This window comes from Odontesthes bonariensis, chromosome 3, assembly GCF_027942865.1.
Source record: "Odontesthes bonariensis isolate fOdoBon6 chromosome 3, fOdoBon6.hap1, whole genome shotgun sequence".
NCBI classification, from domain to species: domain Eukaryota; kingdom Metazoa; phylum Chordata; class Actinopteri; order Atheriniformes; family Atherinopsidae; genus Odontesthes; species Odontesthes bonariensis.
This window is the reverse complement of record NC_134508.1, coordinates 20,200,444-20,214,709: the sequence shown is the minus strand read 5'-3', so window position 1 is coordinate 20,214,709 and position 14,266 is coordinate 20,200,444. Positions and strand designations below refer to the sequence as shown.

Sequence of the window (14,266 nt, the reverse complement as noted above, 5' to 3'; positions counted from 1 at the left end):
GCAAAAGAACGAAAATGTTATTTATTATTACTTCTTTAGTATACATGGTGCATGTGTAAATACAAAACTAAGCAATTAGCAAAAAAAAGAGAACTCTAACCAAAAAAACGAGTAAATGGAGGAGTCAAAAAGTTTCTAATACACCTTAATAAGAAGAAAAACTTAAAAGGTTTTAACAAATGCTTGTTTTTCTAGCATTTATCGTTACATTTATTAGCAAACTAAAGTCCTACTCTCTTGCAGTGTAAATCCAAAAGTTCAAAGGTATAGTTGATACAACATTACTTCACAATTGCTAACATCAAGTAGACATTTTAACAAGTCTAAACCCTGCTGTCAGCTTTTATTTGAAGTTCGTACAAACTTCTTTATCTATCAGTGCACAACAGATTAACTGTTTTACAAAACGGAGAGAAAAAAAACATTGATTTCTACTTATGCTGCAAGAACACAGTCTGCCCCTGCTGCAGTGTGATTAACCCGAAAGAAAGTGAGTCAAAAATGCACCACAGAAACAGAGTAGAGCAACTAAGACATCCTGGAGGCTAAATACAGCTGCCGTCTTGGAGAGTCCAGAACCATTAAGAGATATAGATTAAACGAAGGCGATACGCTATACTAATAAAAATCCTGCTTTTGATCACTCTGCCTCTAATTAGCAAAGCTGAGGATACAAAAACCACTTGCCACCCACTTTTTTGACTTTTGCACCAAAATGGCAAAAGTGTGTCTTTTTGTGCTGCTGGAGAGGCTCGCAGGCCTCCGTCGTCAGTCCTCACCACATGTAATAACTACGAGTGGTGTCGACAGGGGAAGGTTTCCCCTCTGTGCTGCCATCTTTGTCCTTCTCCCCCTCAGCCTCCCACAGGTTAATGAGTGGAGGGTAGAGCTCATTTAGTGGGATGGAAGAGGTCTTCAGCATGTATTTCTTCAGGGAGTGATGGTAGTTTTTCCTCTTCCACCTGCGAGCCATGAAGATTCCCACGGTGGCCAGACTGAGGAAGGCCAACATAGTCGACATGACTGCCAACACAGCCGCGCTCTGGTGCTGGTCTGACAGGTCCAGTGCGAACGTAGAGCTACGCGTTGTCACGTTGACACAAGACTTGTGCGTCTGTAGGTGGATGTTGGAGACTGTGAGACATACCTCGTACTCTGTGGCAGGTTGAAGGTGTGTGAGGTTGTACTCATGGACGTCTACAGGAACGCGAGCTGTGTAGGTGATATGTGGGTTGTCGATCTTCATCGTGGCTGAGGCCCATTTCAGGTTGGAGGACATGACATTAGAGTTGACTTTCCAGGAGACAAGGATGGAATGAGGCTCTGTTTGCTTGACAAAGATTTTCATCACCTGAGCGCTGTCCAGCAGGGTACCATTGACACGGATGGTGGCGACCCATGTGTCGGCACCTTCCGTGTTTTGTGCCACGCAGGTATAACGACCAGAATCTTCCACCTGCACATGAGACAGCCGCAAAGTCCCCTCACTGCTAAGGTGATAGCGCTCTGACACAGTGTCTGCTGTGATTTTGGCACCGAGGGGAGTCACCCAGTAAATTTCAGGTTCCGGTTCAGCCATTGCCCGACAGTCGAGGCTGACACTCATGCCCAGGTCGAGGTTCAGGTGGCTGGGAAAGGTGTCATGGGATATGAGGGGAAGACACTGCTCTGATGACTCCAGAAGCCTTAGTCCTCTAACCCGTTGGTCTCTAAGTTCTGGAGGGGAGATGCACGACATGGCCAAAGGCTCCATGAAGCGCACCGTGGTCTTGTTGGAGCTCATCCACTGAATTACACAATCACAGCGCAAAGGATTGCTGTGAATACTGATCTCCCGTAGGTTAGGCAACACCTCCACAGCATGTTGGTAAAGGCCAGTCAGAGCATTGTTGTTAAGCATCAGGCTCTCAAGTGAGGGCATGTCCCTAAACGCTAATCTGTGGACATAAGAGAGCTTGGGGTTGTTGGTAGCCTCCAGCTTTGTTAGTTCTGGCAGGTTGTCCAGGGCATAGCGGTCAATAGACACTAATTCCATCATATTGTTGATGCCCAACTCCTTAAGACGTAGCATGTTTCGGAAGTCTCCCTCCTGAATTTTATGAACTGGATTTTTGTTTAGATCCAAGAATTTCAGATTGGGAACCTTTTGAAGGGCAAGTTGAGGGATTCTGACCAATTTGTTGTCATAGAAAGAAATACTCTCCAGACTATCTAATCCCACAAATGCATTTGCTGGAACATCAGTGAGATCCATGCCTGCCAGAACTAGACTCCTCAGGCTTCCCAGAGGCTTAAAGTTCATGTCGAGGAGGCCAATAACTGGGTTCTCCCCGATCATGAGGATCTCAAGATTAGGTGTTTCTTCAAACCAGCGGCTATCAATAACATGGAGCCTGTTTGAGTTGAGGTGCAGCCGCAACAAGCTGCGCAGGCCTGCAAATGCTCGAGGTGAGATGGAGCTGATCTGGTTATGGTTGATGTAGAGCTCCTGGAGGTTGGACAGGTTTCCCAGGCAGTGGTCTGGCAGCTCACTGATCTGGTTTTCCTCTAGGTGCAAGGTGGTCAAATGGTTCATGTTCTTGAGGCCAACAGCTTCAACCTTGGTGAAGTTGTTCTGGGATAGGTCCAGCTCTGTCAAGTTGAACAGAGCCTGCAACTCTCCGCTGGTGCGGGAGATGGCGTTGCTTTGAAGCAGCAGTACCTGGGTGTCTGCCGACAGGTTGGTGGGGATGTGTGTCAGCCTCAGGTCATTGCAGTCCACTGTACTTGCCTCCTTGTAGGTCGACTGAGGGGTGAACCAAGGGCGGATCTCGCATACACATAGATGAGGGCACTCTTTGCCATGCACTGGGGACTGAAAGGAAAGGAGAAATCCCAAGCACAGCAAAATCAGAGAAGGCAAAAGCTGGGACCTGAGCGCCATGTTTACTGCTCTCTCTTCTCACAAAAGTTTTAGATGAGAGGCAATGTTTGAGAGAAGGCCGTGAAGGGATAGTTAAGGGTCATTGGTCTCATTCGCTGCTTTATCCAGCTGCTATAGGTTCCGGATGGGGATTTCTAAGCCAGGGAGATGTGTTTGTAAAAGGCAGACATCTGGTGACTCCAGCCTGAAAAACAAAAATGAACAAAACAAACATTAAAGCAACAACAATTGAGTAAAACTGAGAAACATAACAGAGTAAAAGTGTTGGCTTGTTTTTTGCTGGGTTGAAAAAATGTGTTGCAGATGTATGTACTGACAGACAGATATTTAGGGGACTAAGTTGACATGTCCAATTGGTCAGAATGAATCTGGTTGGATTATCTAGTTTCTGATCTATGACATAGACATTAATTATACATTTTAATGAAATTTAATACAGACAGAACACAGTTAGATAATGAGTGCAAGTTTGAAAGATATTTGTGCATTCATGTAAAAATATATTTTTTATTAACATGTAGAGGTTAACTGTTAGCCTGTTCACTGTTAGACTCTCAAGCCTCTGTACAACATGTTCAAATTTTGGTTTTCCCTTACAAACATATTCCATTTACCTGAGCACACAAATCACCAGAATTTGAAGAGTATGTACTGTTCTTCAGTATCTAAGTTGATTCTAGTTTTGCTTCCCTGATCAATCACTCTCTTTGGAAATTGCCAACATGTTTTTCTCTCCGGGTTGGTTTGACTATCTGCACACCAGCTCAGTATCAGTTATCCTCCTGAACGAGAGTGTGGGGTGACCACAGCCTGCAGCTCTGGCTGTGAGCCCATTACACAACAAGCTTGATATGCAGGGAGTGTGAGCTCTTCACTGTTAATCACTCACTACTTATACAGGCTCATGTTAGACACTCAAAGATATGTGAGCTGAATTTAGCATTTAATTTACTTTAATTAGGTCTTTTTGTGCTTTGTGCCAGACTGACGGATGGATGTTAAGATGAAGGGCAAAGACTCAATTTTCTCATTAAATATGAGTATTATTTATGAAGAATAAGTCTGCATTTTTTTAAAACAGATTTGAAAAATAATCCGTTAAATTAGATACTAAATGTAATCAGTTTTATTTGATTTTTTTTAAAAGACAGCTGCATGGTCAAAAAGTCTTTTACAGTGAATATCTAAGTTAGTAAAAAACTACCTGATTTAAAAAAGACTACCTGAATTTTTTTTATTTCAATCTTTTTTTTCAGAATGACAAAACAAAAAAAAGTAAAAAAGAATAAAAACCTCTAGGAGAAGCATGGTCATTACTCAGAGACAGTCTTATTTTGTAAGTATGACAGCCTGGGCTTTCTGTAGCCAGTTAAGCCATTAGCCTGTTTTTCAGGACTTGTATGGTGGATTTCTGCTCATTATTCCTACAAAAGGCTTCCAGGTCTGCTCTTTAAAGGTCTCTCCACTGAATTCCAGTGGTATTTAGATGAAGGCACGGTGAGGACACTGGAAAAACCTTTTGACTTCATCTCTTAGGTAGTTAATTTTAATTTTTTATTTTTATATGGATTTCAAATCCTTAGGTCTTTACCTTTTTAAAAATGTTCTGCATGATGTTTGCATCCAGAATATTCTGGTAATTGTTCAAATCCCTTGTTCTCTCTACCAGTGAAATGTTCCCTGTGCCACTGGCCGAAACAGAATGATCGATCCATCACTGTTGTTAACAGCAGGAAAGGTACGTTCTTTCTCAAAGGTCTCTTTCGGTCTTCCAGATATAAAACTTGACCATGGTTAGCACCATCGCCTCACAGCGAGAGGGTTCCAGGTTCGATTTCCAGCTGGGGCCTTTCTGTGTGGGGTTTGCACGTTCTCCCGGTGTATGCGTTGGTTCTCTCTGGGTACTCCAGCTTCCCTCCTTTCCGTCCCACCATCCAAAAGCATGCATGTCAGGTTAACTGGTGTCTCTAAAATGTCCCTAGGAGCATGTGTGTGGTCGTTTGTCGCTGTGTGTCCCTGATGACAGCTGGGATAGGCTCCAGCCCCCCCGCGACCCTACGGTTAGATTAAGTGAGCATAGAAAATGGATGGATGGACATTTCCTTTTATCAACCTAACAAAAAAACAACACAATAAACTTACATAAATGTTGGAAAAGAGGAAAACAATATTTAACTTTAGGCCTCTGTGAGACTGAATTAGTCAAAGAGTACCCAAACTTTTACATGCCACTCTATTAATAGAGAAACAAAGAAAGATTTGGCCGTGACAAACAACCAGAGTGCCAACTTCTTGTATGACTAATACTTGTATAAATTCCCATTTGTCTTCATTCTCACAGACTATAGCTGAGCATCCTTTGTTTATCTGTGAACCTGTGTGTGTGTTTGTGTGTGTGAGAGAGAGAGACACAGAAAGCTATTGTTTCACATCAAAACCGACAAGTTCTTCCAATATTTACAAAAACAAACAGATTGTTTTCCCCTTCTATGCGCTGTCTCTTCACACGATGTGATGTGTTGACACCATTTGCATGAGCAACAATACAAAAAAAGCTCAACAAATACAGAATGGAACCCAACGCGGTATAGAGGAACGACACATTGAAGTCACCTCTATTCATTTTAAACACACCAGGAGAGTGGCAGCGCTTGGGAAAAGGGTTTGTAATGAATGAATCACAATCAGGCAAATACGGCGTCAAAGCTCACCTATGTTTTCTATGTCTCTGTGGTGCTCAGTATCAAGGCGCAATGACCTGTTCAAACACAAATAGATCTGGTTCCGTCAGTGTGACTAAAGCGTAGCGGCAGACCTCGCACCTTTGCTTGTTGCCATCTATAGCTCTTAATTGGAAATATGCGGAACATGTAGCCTCTCCTTCTGTTTTCAATCAACCGATGTCTAATTTCTCAAATGACCGATTCATGGGTTGTTGATTTTTAATACTTGCCTATAACTGCGCAGAGCTTTAATATGTTGGGACTCGCGCAGTATTCGCTCGTCTGCCTCCACTTGTCTGTGCTTTCTCTTCCTCCACAAGTTGCACTACACAAATATTAAACTGGAGGAGACACACGAGTGATCTTTGTTTCCGCGCTGAGGCCATGAAACTCAGACACCTGGCACCAAGTTTCTGGCAGCCTGGCAGCACTATGGGGGTCTGTATCTGTTCCCACCTATCTCTCACTGTGTGTGTGTGTGACCTTGTTGACACAAGGGAGGTTTGCTGAGCACATATGTTCTTTTTCAATAATAGCCTTCTTCATAGTCACTGCAGTACACAAACTCATTCTCACACATTCCCCATGCGCCTCCAACCAGCTCCTCTGAAGCAGTAGGAATGGCATCCCACCTGTTCATAATCCCTTGCCCACTGCCACTGTGTTATTGTGTCTAAGGATTAAGATTCTTTCACTCAGATTTGATGCTTACATAAAAGTAGTAATCCCACAATGTGGAAAGGGTCAATAAGAGTACCATCAAATTATACCAAAATAAAGCCACAAAAATAAACTCCTGTTCCCAGAGAGGTGACAGAGATTACAGCTTTGACTATTACTCTGATTGCCAATGCAGGGTCATACTAGTTATGTACCAGCAGCTGTATCCTGAGCATCTATTGCTAATCTCTTGGCTGAGGCGAAAGAGAAAATTCACTGAAAAGGCATGCTTATATGGTTACCTACATTGCATCCAGCTCCACACTCCTCACAAAGCACACATTTTGTTCCATTCCATCACCACCAGCCTTCTTTGAGCCACTGATTATGACAATCATTCATCCATACTACTGGAAAGATGCTGAAAAATCCTTCAAAAGCTCAGTATTATCCAGCTGACTGTCTGAGTTGAAGCCTCCCGCACTGGGATTTTGCTCTCCTTTCGCACCCCATCAGTATGTTTTATTCTGCGCACATGTTACAGTTACAGAGCACACTTACATTCATCTGCAGCTGCCTCTGTAACAAGATTTACTAATATTTGCACTCAGTTCATACAAACTGTCAGAGGATCAATTGCCCTGAGGTGCAAAACAAGGCAGCAAAATGTAATTGTGGGACATAACAAGATTTGTCTGCTTCATGTGTAGGCCTGACACAGACGTTCATAGGAAAGGTTCTCTAAACAATACAGGGGGCAAGATAATTTGAACACCTCTTTTTAAAGTTGTGCAACTCAGGTGTCTATATGTGCAGGTAGCAGTCACAGTAGATAGCATTTAAAAAGAATCCTTCTTTTGAAAGATGCTGAAAGACATGATTTACATAAAATCGTGTCTCTTTAGTTGTTATGGAGTAACTTGGGTTTGTTTGACATTACACCTTCTAAGAGTTTAAATGCAATGCAGCTAATTCTATACTTTACCATATGCCACTGGCACTGCCAGCAGGATTACACACTGCATCATTTTCCCCAGGTGGCAATGCTTTCAACCATCTGTTTTGGGGTCTTTTATCACACTGGGTACAAAATGCGAGCAGCGTTTCTGAATCAGCAACCACACACCCAACTCAGAGATGCCGTCACCATGGCAATAGCTATGCCACCAGCATATCTTTTTCATAACCAACTGAGAAGACATGTGAAGTTGTTAGTGCCATCAGGCAGCCAAAGCTGCCACTGGTGCGAGAAAGAAACTGCAATAGAACCAGTAACAAAAACAACAGAGCATATGGTCCACGCATGTAAATATTGTGCATACAGCATGACATGTCATAAATGCTTGTGGCATATCTGATACTTGTCTATATGCCTTTACACATCATTACTATGATGTATTTCCAGATATTCCTGCGCTAAAACTGCATGTTTTAAAAGATAAATAGTTTTAATACAGAGCTTTAATGTGGCACAAAGAAACACTGCCTAATCTTTCTCCTTGTCCTCACCACGCTGCCCTGCCTAAGAAATATCATACATCTTCTGCATTAGTATGCGAGCGTCTCACTTCATACCACAGGGCGGCTTTGGTGCAGCCGCTGATAGCCGAAAAGCTGAGAAGAGTAGCGGAGAAGCAGAAGGATGCATGTCCACTCAGTCAGAGAGAAGACATAAAGAGGGAGAGGAATGAGAGCTCTGCTTCAGCTGGAAGTCCGCAGAAGGAATTTGATTAACTGAAAATACAACAGGACTGAAGGTACAATGGCAAAATCCAGTGCTATATTTGTAGGGAATGGAATAAAATGATGTTGCATACTTGAGTAAGATCTGTGAGGTTTAAAAGTTGCAGGGCAGCAAACTGTCTCTGTATTTCTATACGCTGCAAATCCATAGAGTAGCCTTATTTCCCTGTGGAACAGGGATGGATATTAACACATTTTTTTTCTTTTCTAGTTTGAATTTTTTCTCTCTCTTCTTTTTGCCCTCATCCTCCCTCCTCCACTTCAGCTCTCCTAACATTCACGGTGTCTGTTGTCACTGGCGCATCGATCAGTCATACAGTCTTGCCAAAGTCTCTCGTCTCTGGGGAATACCTACTTAAAATAAAACAGTGCAGACATCAGGGAAACTTAACCTGCACCGTTCAAATGGACCTACAAGCCTATGAGAGCATGCCAGTAATAATGCTTTTTTTTAAGCATGTGTGATTTTTACAATGAATCTCCAGTTTTGTTTTTGGTCGTCAATGTAAAGTTTTTTGATTGCACTTTACAATCCAATCAAAAGACACATGAAAAATCAATGTTTCTCTGTCATGGACACAAAGACTCAGCCCCTGACTCAGTACCAACGTCTTGACAAAACATTTCAGTGGCCAATCTGTTTCCTCATTTTCCTTCAGATCACACTCGCAAAGGGGGGTGGTCAGGCTGTTGCACCCTGGTGTCCCCTCCACTGCTGTGGGAACCCAGACACCAGCACATGCTGCAGAGTTAGACCTATTGCGCACAATGGCTCCAACCCAAACAGACACAGTCACACCAAGACGTGTCTTTGTTTCGGAATTTTCTCACACTCCTCATCACTGGAGGAGATACGTCACAGAGCCTTGTGTTTGCCAAGATTGGGGGAAGGTACCACAACCTCCTGAACTGCCCTATGATTGGCTCACTGGGTGACATCTGCATTAACTGTGTCCTTTTATTTACAGGACAAAGTCACAAAGTCGTGCACTTGCATGTGCCGGATGGCAGATTAAGAGTGGAAATCACACAATGCATAATTTTTCCTTTTTGTCTTAATAAAAAAAAAGGATGACTTAACAACAGTTATGTGTCAACATGAGTGATCTTCTACTCTTTTTGTTGCATTAGTGATGTCAGTAACAGGTGCCCTGTAATGCAGCAGCTGAGACAACAGAGCCTCCATGACAAAGGTGACCCGTAAGATGCAGAGCCCCACTGTTTCTCCTGCTTCTGTGTAGAAATAATGTTTGCATGACTTTCTCCTGCTTGCCTCAGTTTCTAACACCTCCTGGTTTCCTTACGCTCAGACAAAAGGGGTAGATTTGATTAAACTGACGAGACAAAGGCTACCACTCAGCTGTTCCAGCAGAACTCTGCACAAATCTGAGTGATGCTGCAGTTTGTGTTAATGACACACTACAGTATTAGTTGGTACGACGTGAGGAAGCGCTGTTGGCGAGGTTTAATGCTGAGGCATTTGGAGATGGATTCACAAAATGATTTGCCCTCATAACGCACAGATTTGGTCTATGTTGTCCTCCCTCTATGCATCCGCTATACGTCTGTACTTGTGAAAGATTTATAGTGATCATGCACCATGTACTGGTAAAAAAACATTATATTGATGAGATTAATCAAGCGCACGTATTGCAATAAATGCTGCGCAATAATCAGTAATTATTGGATTTTTTTGGGATCAATTTTCCGTATAATCACATTTTATTTGTTCGGCTTCAGAGCAATATTTCCTTTTGACGGCTGTAACACGAGGTTCCACTTATTGTTTCATTTTGTTGATCTCGGCAGTTCTTAAAACACACAGCGGATGACTTCATCTTTATCACTCTGATCAGATTCATTTTACCTGGTGAGAAATCACTGAATTAAATCGACACAAACAGCAAAACAAATCAGCACATGCATAAAACAAATAGAATTTCTCTCACCTTCGGAGCACTGGATCCCCTGTATACGCGAGAATGCTGCAGGCTACTGTATCTGACACCAGCCAGTATCCGCAGCTCAAGGAGGATGCGCGAGAGGTGGTTTGTGTTTTGGGGTATAAATAATCAGCTCTGCTAACCGGGAAGAAACAGACCTGTGAAAAACACCCAGGTGGCTGCAGTATCCACTTGACTCCAACCGCTGTTGAAAACACAATGATACTTCAGAAGTGAAAAAAGGCAGCAGCGCGCAGCATCCAGAGACGAACAGCTGCCCCCTGTGCAGGTCAGCTGGACTGGAACACGCCTGACATCGACTGTTGTGCCCAAACAGGCAACCACCATCTGTTCTGTCATCGCAACCATGGGAACAAAAGTCCCACCCTACCGACCACAAGCAGCGATGTGCAAATATGGTGTGATGGAGCCGCAGGAGGAACCGATGACATCTGAGTGCACTGACAAGATGTTATTGTTTTTTTCAGAGTTCTGTTCCTCTGTTGCCTTTTGTCGCTCATCGAGTCAAAATTACTGAAGTTTGTTCATGCTTTAGCTTTAAAAATGAGTGTATTTAAGTAAAGGATATCAAAAGACCTTGGGTGCCATGTGTCCACGTTTTATATAAATTTAATGATCTACTAATTAATAATACATAATGATAATGGAAAGAAATGGACTTTAAAGTGGATCTCATGAGTCTCTCTCACACACACACAGGCCTGTGCAGGTTCTTAGGACATCACATTGCCTGCCAATCATAGTGTAAATCCTACCAAAATCCTATCCCATCTGTTCATGCCTAACCCCAACCCTGACCTAATTTCCTTATGATGTTTTGCCTCATTAGGGTCTGGATTTGGCCTGCATGAGGGTGTGGTTGTTAGCACTGTCGCCTCACAGCAAGAGGTTCAAGTCCCTTTCTGGAGTTGGTAAGTTCCCCCTGTGAATGCATGGGTACTCAGGTATAGCAGGTATAGAAAATGGATGGAGGATCTGACAAATACCTGGTGAGAAATAATACCCCTCAAACGTTTCAACCATGAAGTGGCTCATCTCTTTCGCCTGACACCTGGTATTTGTAAAATATGCACATGAACCATATTTAAAACTGGTAAATGAGGCATTCCTGCCCACATCGACAGTTTTATACAGTGATTCTCAACATAACCTTTGAGTTCTTTTTTGTATTTCAAGTTTGATTGTTTTTTTTTTTTTTGGGAGGCAATTATGTATTTTGTAATAGCATAATTTCACTTTGGGATCAACATACCATCATTCTATTGAATAGAATGATGGTATGTTGATATTCTGAACAAAACAATACCTTTCAGGTCATCATGACTGATTCTTTTTATTTATTTATTCGTGTGAATCACTGATCATTCACTATTTTCCTGCATTAGCCTGGTCACCCTAATGAAGGAATATTCTATTCCATTCCAATCCATTCTATTCTATTCTGTTGTATTATGTTCTAGAATTCTAAATCCTCTCTTTGCAAGATGACTTTTTACTCTGTGACAGAACATTTCACCCAGGCTTATACATACACTTACATTTACTTTTCTAGAAGTAACATCTTAGACACCATAATGACAAAACAAAGTGAGGGCTGGATTCTTAGAATTTTTAGTTTTTAGTTGTTGATTTATTTCTGATTTGTTTTGTATGTTTTTGCTAAAAAGGAAATCATTTTCTTTTTTTTGCCCACCCCACCCCCCACCAAATCTTACTTAACATGTAGTTAGATTAGATGGAAGGTGTGATATGCTGCAAAAGAAATTTAAGAAGGAAAACAAATGTAAAAGTAAGTTTTTTAAAAAAGAAAGAAAAAGAAAAATAACTTTAAGATCAAAAATTCATCCTAAAGTTCTTCCTCAAAAACACGACGGCTCTTTCCAAAGATTTTCCAATGCTGGAGAAAAACCTCCTTATCTTGGTCTTCTTTTTGGGCTGTGTTTTTATGCATAGGTGGTATTTGAGGGATGTGATCAGAATTTTGTCAAAATACGTACTGTCCTGTGCCATTGCTGCATTCAGTAGTTTTAGCGGTGAGCCAAATATTCTGTTAAGTTCTTTAACTACAGTCCTGGTTATGTCGTTCAGATTTTCTCCGTTTAAGGCGATGTCCTCGGGGTCAACTTCACCCTCTACCAGGTATGAAAGCCTTTCTTTGATTGTTTCGATCTCGGGAATTAGGTGTTGGTTTTTGCTTTTGATTTTTGACAAAAGCCTTGAAATCAGTCCAAGGACAAGGCTGTTTGCAAGACTCTCTGACGAGCTGTCAATTACCTCCACTGTAGCTTTTGGCGATTCATCCTCATGTTGTAAGGATGAGTTTTCAAAACTCTCAATATTGCTAACTTCAGCTTCAGTCAAATTCTGTTGATTGGTGTTTGTTATTTTTAAGTTCTCGTCAAAATCTTCTTTAAATTTTCTGATTTCACAGTGATCGTGAGGCAAATGGGAGGGCGATGCTGGGACTTTAGGGGACTCCGATCTGTCTTCTGGTGACTGCGACCCTTTTTTAAGAAGGTTTTCAATATCCGCAAGTGCTCCTGAAACCTTCTCTTCGTCTGCGTTGTCTGATGGTTCTGTCACCAGCCAAAGAAAAACTTGCTGAAGGAACTTTCCAACAGCATCTTCTGTGATGGAATACAGAACCTCGGGAGAAAAGGCCCTCTGTGTTCCATCCATTGTCTTTTTGATTTTAGATATTACCGAGTCGGATAGACATTTACCGTGTGGTACGATAGGGAGCTGATAAACTTGTTCTGCCATGAGATGAGTGTACATCTTATTGGTTAATTCCTTTGAAAACTCCTGTAGGTTTTCATCTGAATAATCCATTTCCGTGATAAAGTTATTGAGATTAGCTTTAAAGGTGCCGAACGTAATGTCAGAGGGCCCCTGTTTTGTCATAGTGACCAGTCTTTTCTGTGTGTTCACAGGGGATTTTTCGGGTTCGGGAGAGTCTGGTATACACCCCGGTAAAATAAAGTCGAACTGTAGATTGGACGTTGACTCATGCTCTAGCTTTAAAATAAATTCTTCGTCCGGTCTCTCAAATGACTTCTTCAGATTGTTCTCCATGGTGTCAAAGCGCTTCTTGACAAATCTGGAGAAGAAAGATCGCTTATTTACTTCTGGCTCTGTTGCGGTGTCCGTGGGTCCAGGGCGTGAGGCAAAAAAACTTCTCACTTTATCAATGATCAGTTCCATGTCAAAGCGAGGCCCACGTGGAACACTGCTCCCAGTGGATTCAGCGGGACCCACAGGTCCTGGAGTTTTAACGTTTCCCATTATAATGTCTACTATCTCAGCTGCTGCGCTCTTTGCTGAGTGAGTGGGGCTGATGGGCGAAACATGTCCACTTTCCTGATTTAGACCTGTTTTAGATCCTGACCACTTCATCAGGATGCCACTCACACCTTCAGTGGTTGATTCCGTGAGAGTGAATGGTGTATTGCTTTCGTCTGACTTACAGGAGTCACTATCACTTATTTCAATGTATTGTTTATGCCTACAACATTTGGGTTTCAGTGTCAAAAAGCATTCCCTTAGGCATTTGGCAGCTTGAAAAGCCATGTGGCCAACACGATTATTATTTGACATGAGCCCACTAACAAAAATAGCAGGCATTGGGGGTAAAACTTTTGTCACTTTTGCTTCATTGAGAAGAGAATTTACTTTGTCTTCTATCTCTTCCTCTGTGAGTTTGGTCAAATGTTGGCTGTATTCATAACTGCCTTGTGGTGCATTAAGATAGCTGGAGAAACTTTTAGGCAAGGAATCTCCAAGGTCTGCTCTTATTGGTGTCAACCTAGAATCTGCCCGATCTGTATTTTCTGGAGAGCCCTGCTGAATTTTGGGAAGCAAGACTCTCAAGAGGACTGTTGACACCGTCTGTACGATGTCTGCTAACATCCCTGCAAGAATGGCTTGCATTTCCGAAGTGATCGTTCCACTTCCCATTACGGCCCACTGGGCTGCTGTAACTTTTTCCAGATGTCTGTTAACAATTGGTAGGAGATTTTCCTCTGTAATTGTGACGGTGTCCATTTGCGTCCTAATTAGTCCCATTTTGGTGATCTTTCCTCTTCTCTTGCGGTGTGAAATAAAATTCTCTTAAATTCTGTGCAATAGCTTTGAAATTCAGTATGTGGGCCTTAAAAAAATTCCTCTGCGACAATGTGCGTCACAATGACGCACTTTGATGGTTCTTTGTGAAGTCATGACGTCAATGTGCGTCAGAGCGTAATCATTTTTGC

The 14,266-nt window shown here is 42.2% G+C and overlaps 1 protein-coding gene across 1 annotated transcript; it reads right to left on the bottom strand.

Annotated features, from left to right (window-relative positions):
• Positions 1 to 7: 7 nt before the first annotated feature.
• LOC142377094 (leucine-rich repeat neuronal protein 1-like) lies at positions 8 to 10,378 on the bottom strand. The gene is made up of 2 exons (XM_075460864.1): positions 9,999 to 10,378; positions 8 to 3,107 (listed from the first exon to the last, which is right to left on the bottom strand). Exon 2 carries the CDS (start codon positions 2,921 to 2,923, stop codon positions 776 to 778), a length of 2,148 nt encoding a protein of 715 aa, XP_075316979.1. The 5' UTR covers positions 2,924 to 3,107; positions 9,999 to 10,378; the 3' UTR covers positions 8 to 775.
• Between the last annotated feature and the right edge of the window lie 3,888 nt (positions 10,379 to 14,266).